This window comes from Macrotis lagotis, chromosome 5 (assembly GCF_037893015.1).
Source record: "Macrotis lagotis isolate mMagLag1 chromosome 5, bilby.v1.9.chrom.fasta, whole genome shotgun sequence".
Taxonomy (NCBI): domain Eukaryota; kingdom Metazoa; phylum Chordata; class Mammalia; order Peramelemorphia; family Peramelidae; genus Macrotis; species Macrotis lagotis.
In genome coordinates, this window is record NC_133662.1 from 257,995,558 (window position 1) to 258,013,139 (window position 17,582).

A 17,582-nucleotide genomic window follows, 5' to 3' on the forward strand; every position below is an offset into this window, starting at 1 on the left:
AGGTTGGGTTAGATGTCCTCTAAGGTCTTTTCTACACCTTGGTGGGTAGAGTGCAGCCTGGAGTCAAGAGGACTCATCTTTCTGAGTTCAAATCCAATCATAGATACTGCCTAGCTGTGTGATCCTGTCACTTCATCCTGTCTGCCTCAGTTTCTTTATCTGTAAAAGAAGCAGAAGAAGAAAATGGCAAAGTGCTCCAATATCTTTGCTAAGAAAACCCCAAATGAGGTCAACCAAGAGTCTATAAAACAAAAGAACTTCAGTCTTCAGCTTGGATGAGGTTCAGACATAAGAAAGACAGAAAAAAGCTAAGAGGGACCCATGGTGCCCTAGTTCATGTGTGAGTTAAGGAAGGGTTTATGGAGAAGAGAACCAAACCCACCATGATTAGCTCATGTCCTGTGGGACACCTCAGGTTACCAAAATCAAAACTAAAACAAACAATGGAAAAACCCCAGCAGTCAAGACAGACACATCTTTAAGAAGCAATTAATGTAGATGAGAAGGTGAAGACTAAACACCAGTCACACAATGAAATAAAAATATTTTTCTAGCATTCCAAATGGCCTGGTAGAAAAACTTCTTTTGGGTTGCTGGGTGGGGTTGATCTTTGTTTTTGGCCTATTTCCCAATATGTCAGCTAAGATCTCTCAGTCAAGAAACATTTATTAAACACCACATATCCCAGGCTAAGGATACACAAAGGCACAATCTCAAGCCCTGCCCTTGAGGAGCTTATCCTCTAAGGTGCAGAGGAGGGGAAAACAACATACAAATCTCTATGTACACAGAAAATATCTATAGGATAAATGAAAGATAATCTCCAAAGGGAGATGCCAGCAGTAGAGGAGGAGAAGAAAGGACCCTGGAAAGACTTCTTGCAGGTGGTGGGACCTTGGCTAAGGGACAAAGGAAAGCATTCACGGTGGCCTGAAATGCAGAAGACACGAACATCACCAGTCAAAACAGGTAGCTGAACAATTGAAAGATCCATTCAATCATCCATTTGTTAAGACAGAAACAACCAGTTTGATTGATGTTTTGAGTGGGTTGTTAGGAAATCATGACAGAGATGAGCAAGGACTAGACAAGACCTGATGTCAGGAAGATCTGGGTTTATTTCCACCTCTGATATTGCTACCTGGGGTATCTTTGGGCCAGTCCCCAAAACCTCCCTGGGCTTTGATTTCATCATCGATTAAAAGAGGAGGTCAAAATAATAAGTCTTAAGTTCCTTCCAGCTCTCAATGATGAGTCCATGAAACTGAGCATCATTTTGCTTGTCTTGATTCAGCCTTTGCCTCCATTTTACAGATGAGAAAAATAACTAATCATAAAATTTCCTGGACTCTTTTATGGAGGTGGCAGGGGGAGGAGGACTGGGCATAGAAAGGATGATCTTTAATCAGGTGAAATTTTTAAAATAGTTCAAAAGAGATTGTATGGAAGCCATCTTTGCTACCATTGTTTGCTATCATGAGGAACTTTCTGGGTATCAGGCTGGAAAGGAACTCTGGGTGGGCAGAGGGTGCAGGAATGAAGAAGATCTATCTGTGCTTCAGTAGACCCAACTCAGTTGATTATGGCAAGCCGCTTTATTGGGAGAGGAAGTGTATCCAGGCTCCCACACAAGCATTGAGTTACATTGGGGCAGACTCTGTCCTTCCCCATACAGGCAGGTGTCCAAGACTGCCCAGAGAAGGGGCTGATATGTATATAGAGCCCCTAACCAGGAGCTCCCCACATGATGAAGCAGCAAGTCAGCCAACATGTGAATATATGGATGTATGCATTCATAGAGGTATCTGTGTGTATGTCTATGTCCATGTCTTTGCATTCCAAAGGAGCTGTTGATTTAGAAATTCCTCCAATGATGCAGATTGCAACCCATCCCTGTCTGTTCATCTTGTGTGACTCTTGTCCATCTTCCCAATAGTTTGCCAGAGGGGATTCACTCCAATGTACTGGAAGCTTTCCATGCTTTCTCCCAATGTTCCTCATTGTTTGCATGCTGTGGCCTGCTCATATACCCATAAATCTTTCTGTTCCTTCTGTGTGGTTTTCCTCTTCAGTTCTTCAGAGGCAATGGGGTTCCAGCTTTCTTTGTTATCTAACAACATTAGCAATAATGTTTGTATTGAAAAGTTGGATCTTTGCTCTTGTGGGAAACTTGGGGGCCATAAAAGAGCTTTGCACTTTCTGAAGGTGAACCCCACTCATTGTCTTCCTTCCTCCTTTTCCATTCATTGTCCATCAGTATTGTCTGTTCCAGATATGGTGCCCCAAATACCTAGTTAGCATTAAGGTTTGCAAAACTTTTTACAATGCGCATTTCATTAGATCTCCACAATAACTGGGGGGTGGGTGGTAAGTGCTGCTTTTTACAGATGAGGAAGACAGATGTTAGGTGACTTGATTAGGGTCACACAGTCTAGGCAGGTTTTAGACTCACATATTCCTGTCTCCAAGTTGAGAATTCTGTTCATTGTCAGTATGGATAAAGTTCTATAGGTTATTAGTTGAATATTGATATTTACATTGTAGCATTCTACGTCCATTTGGTCTTTCTTATTTGGCTAATCAGGCCAAACTCCCTAAGTGACTACAAATCTCTTCTAAGAGGTTCTGAAATGTCTTGGTGTCAATATGGTGACATATACAAAGGGGAGCATCCAGGCTCACTATCCACAGACTCAGAATCCCTTCTTTGGATCTTTGGATGAGTAATTTTTGGCAGGCATACATCTCATGTCTCATATAGTCTATTATCACATAGTTGTGAATAGTTGTTTCTGTTATATCCTCTGAAGATTCTGGGATGGTCTTGAACTTTGTGACCCCATTTGGGACTTTCTTGGGAAAGATACTGGAGTCTTTTGCCTTTTCCTTTACCAGCTCATTTTTTACAAATGAGGAAACTGAGACAAACAAGGTAAAGTGACTTGATCACACAGTAATTTTGCAATAAAAGAGCCTGTGAGGTGATGTTTTGTTCCAACAAGTTTAATTTTTGTTTGTAATCCATAGATGATTAACACAATGAAATGTTATACTCTCTATGTGTTTTGGTCAGTTGTGAGATGGAAAAGTTTAGTCCATTGTAGAAAATCACCTGAAGGAGCACCTGGTGGCATGATGAATAGAGCATAGACCCTGGAGAAAGGAGAACCTAAGTTCAAATCTAGTCACAGATCCTTACTAACTGGATGATACTGGGAAGTCTCTTATCCCCAATTGATTCCCACCCTTCAAATTACCTGAGGCATGCTTCCTGCAAGTTCCCTCCAAAGATCTTCATGGAGAACATTCTCAGTTCATATACATAAAATCCTACAAAGATTTTATATAGATGAGAGGGTGTAGACACATAGATCACAAACTATTGAGATTTTCTTGCTCATTTTTTTTTATCAAAAAGATCTTTTGGGAGTGGCTAGGTGGTGCATTGGATAGATCACTGGCCCTAGAGTCAAGAGTACCTGAGTCAAATGTGGCCTCAGACACTTAATAATAGCTGTGTGGCCTTGGGCAAGCCACTTAACTCCATTGTCTTGCAAAAAAAAATCTGAAATTTCTTTGTCTTTTGCACCTTATAAATCAATCTTTCCATGTTTTTACAGTTGAATTACCTCTTCTAACACCCTTTCTCTACCTGATTCAGTCTAGCTTCTTTTACCATGTAGTAGCTATGTTGAATATTTATACAAAATAAATTAATAAATATTTTAAAGTTTTAAATAATTAAACTTTCAGCTATCAATTTTATAAGTTTGTAACAGTTATACTTTGGAAGTTTTTAAAAGGTAAGCCGGCACCATGTTACATGGATGCTTTGTATTTCCTCACCTATGTACACAGGGTTCCTTGATTCCTCCCTGCCTCCTCACCTGGGTCCCCAGACCCCAGTGGAAACTTTCTAAGGCCAAGGACTCTGGCTTCTGAGCTGCACACCCAGAGCCTACTCAGTATCTGATGCTCACTAGGAATTTATTAAATGGTCCTTGAATTAAGATGAATGTGAAAGTGCTACATGAATAGGAGACCAAGCAATTAAAAAAAAAAGTCTGTATTTATGAAGCACTTCCTGTAGGCTTCTGCTAGCACTCTGCTAGGCAATAGAGACACATGGAACAAGAATAATTGTTGTTGGGACATCTCAGTGTGTCTGTCCCTTTGGGATTTTCTTAGCAGTGATATTGGAGGGCTTGCCATTTCCTTCTTCAGCTCATTTTACAGATAAAGAAACTGGGGGAAAGGGTCACACAACTAGTAAGTATTTGAGGCTGGATTAAACCTAGGAAGATGATTCTTTCTGACTCCAAGCAGCATTCTATCCAATGTGCCAACAAACTTACATTCTTTTTTTTAAAGAATGTTTTAATTTTATTTTTTTTCTCAATTACATGTAACAACAATTTTAAGCATTCTTTTTAAAAATAATTTTGAGGGGGTATCTAGGTGGTGCAGTGGACAGAACATCAGCCCTAGAGTCAGGATGACCTGAGTTCAAAACCAGCCTCAGACACTTAATAATTACCTAGCTCTGTGACCTTGGGCAAGTCACTTAACCCCATTGCCTTGCAAAAACTAAGAAAGAAAGAAAGATAAAAAAAGAATTTTTGAGTTCCAAATTATTTCCCTTTCTCCCCTCCCCTTCCTTGAGAAGGTAAGCATATTGCTAAGATCATGTATGTACAATCATGCAAAACATATTTTCATGTGAGCCATATTGCGGAAGAGAACACAAAATCCTCCCCACCCCCCAAAAAATCCAGTAAAATAAAATACAAAAAAATATGCTTCTGCCTGTACTCAGACTCCATGAGTTCTTTCTCTGGAGATAGTAATTTTCACTGGTTTTAGATTATTATTTTTCCTAGGAGAGCTAAGTCATTCAAGGTTGATCATCATATATTATTGTTGTTACTCTGTACAAGGGTCTCCTAATTCCACTCATTTCACATTGCATCAATTCATGCAAGTCTTCCCAGGTTTTTCTGAAGCCGTCCAGCTTCAGTTGTAGTATTCCAATGCAATCATACGTCACAACTTGTTCAGTCATTCCCCAATTCATGAGCATCCCCTCAACTTCTGATTCTTTGTCACAACAAACAGAGCTGCTTGTTGTACATAGAAGTTCTTCTTTTCTTTTTTTAAAATCTCTTTGGAATTCAGTTCTACTAGAGGTATTTATGGGTAAAAGAGTATGCATAGATTCATAGCCCTTTGGGCATCATCCTGAATTATTCTCCAGAAATGTTGGATCAGTTCTTTCTCCACCAAGAGTGCAATAGTGTCCCAATTTTTCCACATTGCCTCCCAATATTTGTCATTTTCCTTTTCTGTCATATTAGCCAAATATAGAGGTGGGGTGGTATCTCAAAGTTGAACTAATTTACATTTCTCTAATAAATAATGATTTAGAGTATTTTTTCTTTTTCTGAAAATATTCTGTTCATATCTTTTGACCATTTATCAACTGGGGAATGACTTGCATTCTTATAAATTTGACTCAGTTGCTGTCTTAGGAAAGAAGGAGATGAGAGATGGAGGGAGAAAATTTAAAAATCATTTTTTTTAAAAGAATGAATGTAGGGGCGCTAGGTGGCGTAGTGGATAGAGCACTGACCTTGGAGTCAGGAGTACCTGAGTTCAAATCTGACCTCAGACACTTAATAATTACCTAGCCATGTGGCCTTGGGCAAGCCACTTAACCCCATTGCCTTGAAAAATCTAAAAAAAAAAAGAATGAATGTTAAGGGGTGGCCAGGTGGAACAGTGGATAGAGCACTGGCCTTGGAGTCAGGAGCACCTGAGTTCAAATCCAGCCTCAGACACTTAATAATGACCTAGCTGTATAGCCTTGGGCAAGCCACTTAACCCCATTGCCTTACCAAAAAAAAAACCTAAAAAAAAAGAATGAACATTAAAAATTGTCTATACACGATTGTAAAAATACTATTAAAATAAATAAATTTGACTCAATTTTCTCTCTCCGTATGTATGTATATGTGTGTGTGTATGAAATGTGACCTAAGAGAAACTTGCTATAAAGTTTTATCTCTTCATGTTCTTGACCTTTTGTTCTTCCAGAAGAATTTTGTATTATTCTAGCTCCATAAAACAATTTTTGGCAGTTCGATTGGTATGGCACTGAATAAGTCAATTAATTTGGACAAAATTGTCATTTTTTATGATATTGACTTTGCCTAGTTATTAGCAATCAATATTTCTCTCATGGTTTAGATCTGACTTTATTTATATGAAAAGTGTTTTGTCATTGTGTTCATATAGTTCTTGGGTTTGTTTTGGCAACTTAATGCCTAAGTATTTTATATTGTGTACAACTATTTTAAAAGGAATTTCTCTTTCTATCTCTTGCTGTTGGAATTTGTTAGTAATATATAGAAATGCCAATGATTAACATGGGTTTATTTTATATCCTGCAACATTGCTAAAGTTGTTAATTATTTCAACTAATTTTTAGTTGAATTTCTGGGACTCTCTAAGCATAACATCTGTAAAACTTGTGAATATTCATTCATTTCATTTAAGTTGTTAGATTTTTTGACATATCATTGGGTAAAATAATTCCTAATAATTACTTTAATTTCATCTTTATTAGTGTCAAAGTCACCTTTCATTTTTGATACTAGTAATTTGATTTGCTTTCTCTTTTAAAAATTTTATTTATTTAAGGCAATGGGGTTAAATGGCTTGCCCAAGGTCACACAGCTAAGTAATTATCAAGAGCTGGATTTGAACTCAGGTTCTCCTGATTCCAGTACTGGTGCTCTATCTACTGCATCACCTAGCTGCCCCCCTGTGCTTTCTTTTTTTAGAATCAAATTAACAACAGCAAGTTTATATATTTGTTGCTTTTTTCCCTTTAAAACTAGTTGCTGCTTTTATTATTAAAGGTTTTCTTTAATTTTCTTAATTTCTCCTTTGATTTTTTGGATTTCCAAGTGGGTATTTAAGCAAGCTTACATTCTAATATTGTAGCAAACTAGTATATGTTTGTGTGTGTGTGTGTGTGTGTGTGTGTGTGTGTGTGTGAGACATAAATATAAGTGAATAAATACAGATCTTCTTTTACCATTATTTTTTGGAATTTGGAGCAAATTTTCTCAAAGAAGATGTCATATATCACTACAGTTCCTGGCTAGTCCACAAAGATCCATTTAACCCAAAATGCATTTGAACTCTGGTGTTCAGCCAGTTACACTCTAAAACAATATCTAATGATATTTCTATATAAGAAGAAGAAGTCAAGTTTTGCTATTTAGGATATGAAAACATAGTTCCCATGGCTACATTAGGCATGGAGAATCTCCATCTCTAGCCATAGTGGCAGTAGAAGTGGGGATCCCCACTCTGCTCCCTTTGAAGTAGGGTCTCTGCAAGTTCAAGAGATAAGACAATAGAGGAAAGGGTGAGCATAGAGAGTTTAGGAAGGAGAGACATTAACTAGGGCAGGCACACAGATCTTTTTCCCAGGACACCGACCTTTAGAAGGTGTCGATACCACTATTCCAGAAAGTGTTTCCTCTGCCCACTATGGTCTTTCTCCGCCAGACCTCTGCCTATCCATCTTCCTTCCCTGGCTCTGCCAATGGGTTAGGTACTCCTGCTGATCTACATCCTTGAAGCAATTCTCTTTCCATTCAATGTTCTGTTACTCCCTTCCTTTCATTAGTCCAGTCGGCTTCCTTTTCTATTGTCATCAGCTGTGGTTCTGACCAGATCATCTGTAGAAGAGAAAGCTTAGCTATAGAGCTCAGAATTCAACCTTTTCTTTAAAAACAAAATACAAAAAAAAAAAAAAAACCCAAGCCCACTTTTCTTTGGGTGTTTTATTCAGGGCCTTTTAAAAAGTATTTTATCTTTGCTGCTAGTAATGCACAAGGAAAAAGAAAAATGAGTAAGTGGATCCTTTCTTAGGATTCTTCTTCCCTTTCTCTCTCTTTTCATTTAGGTCTTGTAATATAATCCATCGGTGCTAAATGGTGGGTCACTGTAAGATTCCCTTATATTCCAAGAATAGAAAGGCAGGGTGGTCATAGTGAGTTTTTTCCTACCTCAGAGACTCACTGGTTGGTCACTTAATCTCTGAGCTTTGGCTTTCTTCTCTGTAAAAGAAGACTGAATTTGATGTCCTTCCTGCTCCAATTCCGTGATTTTATTCTAAGTACCAGAGACTGCTCTTGAGGGAGGCCAAAGACTTCCCCTACTCAGATCCTCCAGACTCATACTGAGATCTTCCTGTACCTGTCCAAGAAGTGGTAGTGGGGAGAAGGAAGAGGTCCCCCAGGGTTTCAAAAGGGACTATCATGGAAGAAAGGGTTGTATGTAAATTGGGCCCACCTATGTTGGACACTGCCTCTATTTCTCTTTCAGGGCCATGTTTTGTAATGACTTAAAGGAGAAATATGAGAAGAAAATCATCATCAAAGGCGTAGATGCAGAAACTATGAATATTCTCCTAGACTATACATACACAAGCAAGGCTCTCATTACCAAACAGAATGTCCAGCGGGTCTTGGAGGCTGCCAGCCTATTCCAGGTGGGTGAACGGAAAGACCTAAGGAGATAGTCAACAGAAACTCAGAACTTCCAGAAACTTGTTGGCTCTTGTCTCAAGGCACTGTCTGGACCTGGGTATGGGCTGTGATTAGGATGTCAAAAGCTCTTGTTTTTACTAGGGCCCAGGTTGGGGCATGCCTGCCTCAGAGAAACTTCATACGAAACCTAGTGGGGAGGGGAAGTCTTGAGCGGTGCCATGGATGTAATCCTGCCCATTAACTCATTCATTAAGCTTTTCATCTATCACTTTGGGCAGTCAACAAATCAGCACTCATAGATGATAGTTTGACTCATTGCCAAATGTTTCAAAACTCAGCTCTCATTGACAATGAGAAATTTCGGAAGAGTTGTATCAAGTGATAGAGAGCAAAGTGAGCAGAATCAGAAAAACGATTACAATTGGAAAGGGAAACAACTTTGGAAAGTTTAAGAACTCTGACCAATCAAAATTTTAAAAAATAAAAATTACGCTTCCCACCTTTTGACAGAAAAAATACAGACTTTAGGTAAAGAAGGAGACATATATTTTTTATGTGACCAACTCATATGTTTGTTTTGATTATACATATTTGCTCCAGGGTGGGGGTGACTTGTCCCAAGGAAGGGAGGAGTGTTGTGGAGGGAGATAGAGGGGTAAACAAGTAAACAAAACTCAGAGCTGTCTTATTTTTATCAAGAGTCACAATTTTTCCATTCACTCAGATACGAGTACTCATGATTCCTTAGTTCCTCTCATCCATATCTGTCCAGTTGCCAAATATTATCATTTCTGCCTCTATAACAGCTCTGTTATTAGACTTCTCTCTATTCACAGTCATGATGATGTTCCAGGTTCTCATTGCCGCTACCTGGAACTATTGCAATATTATCTTCCATTGGTTTCCCTTCCTCAAGTGTTCTCCCTCCAAAGCATCCTTCACACAGCTACAACCTTTCCTTACCCCATTCTCCCTTACAAGTACTCTCTGATCCAGTGACATCAGCCTCTTGGCTGTCCCATGATCATGACACTCTATCTCTCGGCTTCTGCATCATTCCATTGCTCAATGGGATACTCTCCCATCTTTGCTCTGGTTACTGACCTCTCTGGCTTTCTTTAAGTCCCCACTAAAATCCCATTTTCCACATCTCCTGTTCATTCAAGGTGCTTTCCCTCTGTTAATTATTTTCTATTTATCTTGTACTTAGCTTGCTTAGTATGTGCTTGTTTGCATATTGCCTCCCACAAGATATTGGAAGCTCCCTGAGGGCAGGGACCATCTTTTGTCTCTTTTTGTATCTCTAGAGGCTAATACAGAAATTGGCACCTAGTAGACACTTAATAAATATGGATTGATTGAAAACTCCCTGGGATCACCTGAAACTCTGCCATTTGGCATTTAACACCCTCTATAACCCAACCTCTCCTATATTTCTAGTTGCATGGCATATTCTTTCTTTCCAGCTACGTGGTACAGTAGATAGAGTACTGGCCTTGGATTCAGGAAGACAGGAGTTTGAATTTGGCCTCAATTGACACTAACTAGCTATGTGATCTTGGGCAAGTCACTTCACCCTGATTGCCTTACATCCAGGGGTCGTCTCTAGTTGCCCTGATCCTTATCTGGCCATTGGACTCAGGTGGCTCTGGAGGAGAAAGTGAGGTCAGTGACTTAGCACAGCCCCCTCCACTCAAATCCAATTCACATGCTTGTCAAGGCATCACCTCCCTGATGTCCTGTTCTTCGAAAATGAAGGACAACCAGTATTATTATTATTATTATTATTATTATTATTATTATTATTACACTCTATGGAGCAGCTAGTCCAGTCTTTTTGCCACTCCTCTTACATAAATACATTCCATCTACACTGGCTCTTTCCCCTACCTGGAAGGCACTTGCTCCTTACTTTGCCTTGTGGTTTCCTCTAAGACTCAGCTCTGGCTCTACCTTATGCAGGGAGTCTTTCCTGTCCCCATGCCCTCCCACCAAGATCACTTGTGTTTGGCTTATATTTGATGGATTCACTTCAATCAATCAATAAATAATCAATCAATAAGAATTTCTAAACTATCTATTACTGGGGGGCCCTGGGAAGACCAAGTCAGGGCTGAAATATTCCTCCCCCTCAGGAAAATTATATTCTATTGAGGGAGGGGAGACAATATGAAAATAGTCAACTAATATGCATTTATTAAGCTCTTACTGTATGCAAGACCCTGTGCTAAGAGATAAGACACAAAATAAAGAATGAAAAGTCCCTACTCTCAAAGTCCTTTGGGGAAACATGTTAGATACAAGGTAATTAGGAAGGGAACAATTAGAAGGTAATTAGAAGGCAAGGTCTTCATGTTTATGGCATATACAGATGGGTATTGATTGACTTATTGATACACTGAGGCACATAGTTACAGAGGCAACACCAGTCTAGGCTCAGAGGTCACAAAGGCTTCATTGACATGATTTTGTATTGAATTAAAAGAATGAAATAGAAACCAGGACCTCAGAACCTATGGGAGGTAGGGTGTGGCTAAGTTGTCTTTTGTCTACTTTTAGACTCTAACCCAGTTTAGTAATATAGACCCCAGAGCTGGAGAAGCAGGTGAAGAGTAGAAATGCATCTGCATGGCTTCCCGGAAAGTCCTTGCTCAGTGAACGGACCTCATGAGCCTGGGACACCCCTAGCAGATTCTGTAGAGAGAAGTGAACCCACTGGAGGTGGGCTGCAGGTGGCCTGAAAACTGAGTCTCATTTATTTTTACCTTTTGAACTGAAATGTTGAAAATAAATGTTTCCAGTCTAGCAGAATTTACCTAGAGGCCTCAAACCAACAAAAGGGATAGAATCGTTCAGCTGACATTTACTGTGTGACCCTGGGTAAATTCCTTAAACCCCTTGTAGTCTGTGCTTTCTCCTCTCTAAAATGCTTTAGTGTATGCATCTACTTCCCAGTAGTATGGACAAAATGAGATAATATGTATAAAGTACCATTTTAGACCTTAAGTCACTATAGTGACTTTAAAAGACAAGTCACATTTATCACCATCATTTCACCACCACCATCATCATCATTATCATCAACATTGTTGTTGTCATCTTCTCATTAGAAGAGACCTGAGTGCAGGTAGAGGAAGAACCAGAGGCAAGTAGGTTCAAAGGCTGGTACTGCCATATTAAAAAAAAAACCATCATTGATTTGACTGGAAGGGTCAGGGTCCGAGTTTGAGGTGGAATCAGAATCTGAAGGTTAGGGATGGCAGAGTTCAGCAGATTTAGCAGATAAGAAACTGAAGCTTAGGGAGATCATAGAATTTTGTGTTTTCTTGATGACAGAGGTGAGGAGGGAAGGAGGAAAGCCAAAGAAAAAGGCATGGAGCCAGAATATGGAGTATGGTACATGAGAAACACAAAGTGGGTCAGATAACTAGATCTCAAAGTACACGGAGGAAGGTAAAGTAAAAGAAGATGGTAAGGATAGGAAGGAGCCAAGTTATGAAGCGCTTTGAAATTCCAAATAGAGGATTTTCTATGTGATCCTAGAGGTAACAGGGAGCCATTAGAGTTTATTGAGAAGGAGAATGAGCCCTGATCACTCTGGCAGTTGAGGAGGGAAGAGACTTGAGGTAGTGAGAGCAACTGAAGGCTATGAAATAGTCCAGGTGATGAGAAAGTGTAGAGGGTGGTAACCTTGAGAGTGGAGAGATGTTGTGAGGGAAAATGACAAGATTTTGACAACAACTTAGATTTATAGATGAAGTGTCAATGAGGAGACAAAGATGATGCTGGTGTGTGGGCCTAGGGGACTGGGAGGATGATGGTACCCTCAACAGTAATAGGAACTCTGAGAAGAGGAGAGGTTTGGAAGAAAAAATAATAACTTTTGTTTGAGACAATGTTGAGTTTAGGGTGCCTACAGTAATCATTTTTTAAAATATCCCAAAAGGTAATGGTGATGAGAAACTAAGAGATTCAAGAGAGAGAGAGATTAAGGTAGATTATATAGATTGGGGATCATTAGCACAGAGATGAAAATCCTACTCATGGGATCACAAGGCAAAAAAGTATAGAAGGCAAAGGGAAGACATCATAGGATAGAGTCTTGAGGGGACGTCCACAGTTGGTGACCTGACTGAAGGTTCAGCAAAGCATGCAAGGAAAAGCAGTAAGACAAGGAAGAAGAGAGAACAGCATTCAAGAGGGGAGAGTATCCAGGAGAAGATGGTGATCAACAGTGTCCAAGGCTGCAGAGAGGTCTGAAGTTTGACAAAATCTGTCAATTAAGGTCTCCCTGGTAATTTTGGAGAGAGCAGTTGAAGTTAAAGGGTTTAGAAGGGAGTGAGAAGATAGGAAGTGGGGGGGCACCCATTACAGACAATGTTATCCAGAAATGGGACCACAATAGAGAGTCGGGATCCAGAATGATAGCTAGTGGGGATGTTTAGACCAAGCAAGGGTTTTTTAAGGATAGAAGAGATATGACCACATCAGTAGGCAGAAGGGAAGCTAGAAGAGATTGAAGTTAAGATAGGGAGAGAGGATGATGGAAAGAATACTCTGCTTGTGAAGATAAGATAGACTAGGATACAGGGTTCATGTTTACAAGGGCCACCCTTCCTAAGAAACGGAAATAAAGGAGGAGATAGTAGGGAAAATGTCTGAGTGTTGTGAGATAAGAAAAAGGAGCAGCTCTCTTCAAATGGCCTCAGTTCTTTTCATGAAACCTGGGGCAAGGTCTTTGACTGAGAGGATGGGGTAGTGAAGGGAATGTTTTGGGAAACTTGCAGGGGAAGGAAAAAGGTCTCCACAGCAGCAATGGTGAATGGGTGAACAAATTGATCAGGGAGATGCAAAACGATTGCAGTGAAGGGCCTGGTTGAGATGATGTAACTTAAATTTGTAGAGGACACAATCAGCACAGTTTTGAACATTTTTTCCAACCCTGTTTGGCAGCATAGAAGGGAAAGAGGGTTAATGGTGAAAATAATCTCAGATTGATGCAAGGTAGCACCATAGAACAAGAGAGCAAAGGACTTGAGTGTATAGGGTGGGATGGAATTGGCTCACCAGAGGATCAAGATAGGGAAGAGAGGAGAGGGTCACCAGAGCAGAGGCTATAGCCTGAGGGAAAACCAAAGGTCCCCAGGGTCCCCAAGAGGTTGAAGAACAGAGTTAGGGGGCATAAGACAGAAGGGAAAATAGAATGATGAAAGAGTATGATCAGTCAAAGGAATTCCGAGTTCATGAACATGGAAACCGAACACTGGGGCATCATGACCATCTGTATGCAGATGAGGTTGAAGAGAGGAGAAGTCGTAGGAAATGAGAAGCAAGAGATGGAGTTGGTGGTTATGGGAAACAAGTAGAATGAGGAACTGGGAAGTGAGGGGGTTTGTGGGAACATCAATCTGTTGTAGTCTCCTAAAATGAGGGAAAGAACTGGGGAGGAAAGACCATGAGGCAGGCAATGAATTCTTTGAGAAAGGTGAGAGGCTGTCCTAAGGATGACAGCAGCTGCAGGGGTCTGGATGAAATTTAGAGGAGAGGTTGCTGAGCAACAATGGTAGAGGTGAGATAAGCAACAGTAAACTGGCAGTAACAAGTTGGTTTCAAACATTCTGCTTATGAGCATCCTAGTCTCTAAATGGCCAATGCTCCTGTCAAAATAATGATGTGCACACACACACACACACATACATATATATATATATATATATATATATACATATATTGATATCTAGATAGATAGATAGTGCTGGCTCAGTGGGTAAAGCTCTGGACTAGTCAGAAAAACCTGAGTTCAAATCCAGATTCAGATACTTATTAGCTATGTGGTCCTGGGCAAGTTACTTAATCTTTCTTTGCCTCCATTTCCCCAGCTGTAAAATGAGCTGGAGAAGGAAATGGCAAACCATTCCAGACCCTTTGCCAAGAAAACCCCAAATGGGGTCACAAAGAGTTAGTCAAGACTGAAAAACAACTGAACAAAGATAGATAACCCGTACTGTTATTGGAGCATCCACTGATATGAGTGAGAACTGTCTTATTACCTAGGTCCATTTGTTTGGACCTGGGGTCAAGTCAAATTTCTTTGAAATAATAGCAGGGTTGTGTCCAGTAGGGACCTTTACATAGATAATCACGTGTACATCACAGATGAAAAGGGCCCAATAATGATCAAATTTGACCCTGAAGAAATATATTCCTTTCTTTCCATTGGAGGACTGGGCAACTATGGGTATGGGACAGTTCATCTGTTAGTTTTGCTGAAATCTCTCTCTCTCTCTCTCTCTCTCTCTCTCTCTCTCTCTCTCTCTCTGTTATTCTTTGTTAAAAGGAATGGATGACTCTCTTGAGGGGCAGGTATATATATATCTGAAAATAAAGATGATATAAAGACAATACATATCAGTCAACTTTAAAAATATAAAAGAGAATTAATAGCCCTGATTTCGTATGGTTCATACTTCAAGTACCTGTAATTGCAGGTATGTGGTTCCTCTCTCTGCCAATGTAGAACTTCTCCATAAATTAGTAGGTAGTCTTGCAGAGTGGCCCCACCTAATTCAATTTGACCATCATGTATTTGGGACCTGCTGGGTGCCAGGCGCTATGCTGGATGCTGACTCAGCACACTTTCGTTACTTCATTCTTGAAATGGGAATAATAAAATCTTATTTACCTGAAAGTGGGGGCCTGAGCCAGGTGATTTGCTGAAATTTGAATTTGACCTTAGTTTCCCTCATGTGTAAAATAAGAGAGTTGAATGAGATCATGGCTTCATAGATTTAGATTTGGAAGGGACTTCCAAGGCCATCTAATCCATTTTACAAATGGGGAAACTGAGGCCCACAGAAACAAAGTGGCTTGCTCAACCAAGGTCAAATCTTCAATATCAAAAATCCTACAAATCTATGAGTATCTTCATGATCCCATCAAAACCTAAAGACATGAAATAAGAGCGAATCCCTGTCTGACTTGTTCTAATTCCACTATGTTCCTTTGCAGTTCCTGAGGATGGTAGATGCCTGTTCCAGTTTTCTCAGTGAAGCCCTCAACCCTGAAAACTGTGTTGGAATACTAAGACTGGCTGACACACACTCCTTGGACCACTTAAAGAAGCAAGTTCAAGGCTACATCATTCAGAATTTCACACAAGTCTTAAACTATGATGAGTTCCTGGAGCTCCCGGTGGACACCCTCCACCATACCCTCAAGAGTGACGACCTCTATGTCACTGAGGAATCCCAAGTGTTTGAGATGGTCATGTGTTGGGTCCGACATAAACAGTCTGAGAGACTTTGCTTGCTCCCACTTGTCCTTGAGAACGTCCGCTTGCCTCTACTGGACCCTTGGTATTTTGTGGAGACGGTGGAGGCCGACCCACTTATCCGACAGAGCCCGGAGGTCTTCTCACTTCTACAGGAGGCTAGGATGTATCATCTCTCTGGCAATGAGGTGGGCTGAAAAGGAGAGCAGTTTAGAGCCTCCTGACAAAGCACTTGTTTCGGTTTTGGCCCTGTGTGAGCTTAGACGATACCCTTCCTCTGTCTGGATCAGGGCTTCCTCCTTTATACAATAAGGGGGGGTATACATCTGTAGGAACCCATGCATCTATGAATCTCTAAGAGCTTCAGGAAAATCAAGGTAGAATGAGGGGAGCCTGGAGAGATTCAGTGGTTTTTGCCAGCTTGTGTCAATCAGGATGTAAACTCATCTTCCCGACTCCAAAGCAGGCTCAGGCTCCACTAAGCCACCTTGACTTTGGTTGACATTTATATTATTTGATTTCATTTATATACATGAAGAGAGCTTCAGGCTTACAATAATTATATTTCGTGTCCTGAAGGTTTCCTTCTGGTTTCCGTGGGAGGTCTGAGAGAACTTGTCCTAGACCAAGCAGAAAAATGTTCTATTTGGGAATCTGAGTGATGAGAAGTTCCGGGACTAGCAAGTCAGAACAAGGGACGCCTGAGATCTGTTGACTGATCTCTTGGAATGCTGGACACTAGAGCAGGGCCCTGAGGGGAGGACGAGGCGTGAGGCAGAAGGAAGAAACTGAGGGAGGAGCCAAGCATGGCAACAACAAACGTGGCTGGGCTTGTGGAAAGGTGGAAAGAAGCAAGAAATGAGGCTAACAACTCAAAAGAATAAGCAGATTTTTATGCTTTGAGTTTTAGGAAGGGAGGAGGGTGGGAAGTCCAGGGAGAGGGGAAGAAAGACTCTACTCACTATATCAGACTGCCTCTTAATAAGAGGGATAGGGATAATAAAAATGCTCATTGTGATTTTGTTGGTGATATGAGGATGATGCTGGTGGTGATGGTGGTGGTGATAATGATGATGATAGGTGCTTGCTGTAGCAGAAGGAGTGCGCCTCAGAGTCTGGAAGACCCCAGCTCCAATTTGACCTCAGACACTTAGTGTGACACTGTGTATGCTGGGAAGCAAACGCTTTCTTTAGCCACAGATCAGTCCATGGCATTCTCAACTCCACCTTGCCCCTGAGGGCCTACCTCCCCATCTCTTTATAGCTCCCTTTTATATATTGACTTCTTCTACTAAGCTTCTTGAAGACAGGGACAATTTTTTTTTGTACATGAATCCCAGGATTTAGCACAGTGCTGAAACAGTAAGCACTCAATAAATGCTCTGTCTGTTGCTATCATCTCTATCCTTCTACAGCTGCTTATCTCTCTTCTCTCTCCCTGTCTCTCTGTCTCTGTCTCTCTGTTTCTCTCTGTCTCTGTCTGTCTCTCTATCTCTCTCTGTCTCTCTGTCTCTGTCTCTGTCTGTCTTTGTTTGTCTGTCTCTGTCTGTCTGTCTGTCTGTCTGTCTCTCTCTCTCTCTCTCTTTCTGTCTCTTTCTCTCCCCCTCAAGTTTCAGTCCCTCCATCTGTCATAGAGGTCATCTCCACATCCCCTTCCCACTCTGTACCCCGGGACTCTGTGCCATCTCTTGGGGTGGGGGTACAGTGCAGGCTGGGCAGGGGGAGCAGGGCCCTGCCTATGCTTTCTC

At 40.8% G+C, this 17,582-nt stretch overlaps 1 protein-coding gene across 8 annotated transcripts in view; it reads left to right on the forward strand.

Moving 5' to 3' along the window:
• The window catches only part of KLHL6 (kelch like family member 6), a 94,929-nt gene that overhangs the window by 69,080 nt on the left and 8,267 nt on the right, over nt 1–17,582 (forward strand). For all 8 annotated transcript variants that reach the window (XM_074189499.1, XM_074189500.1, XM_074189498.1 and 5 more), the window contains 2 exons: nt 8,401–8,566; nt 15,573–16,022. In XM_074189499.1, the coding sequence (XP_074045600.1) occupies nt 8,401–8,566; nt 15,573–16,022 (616 nt within the window). The remainder of the gene's footprint in view (nt 1–8,400; nt 8,567–15,572; nt 16,023–17,582) is intronic.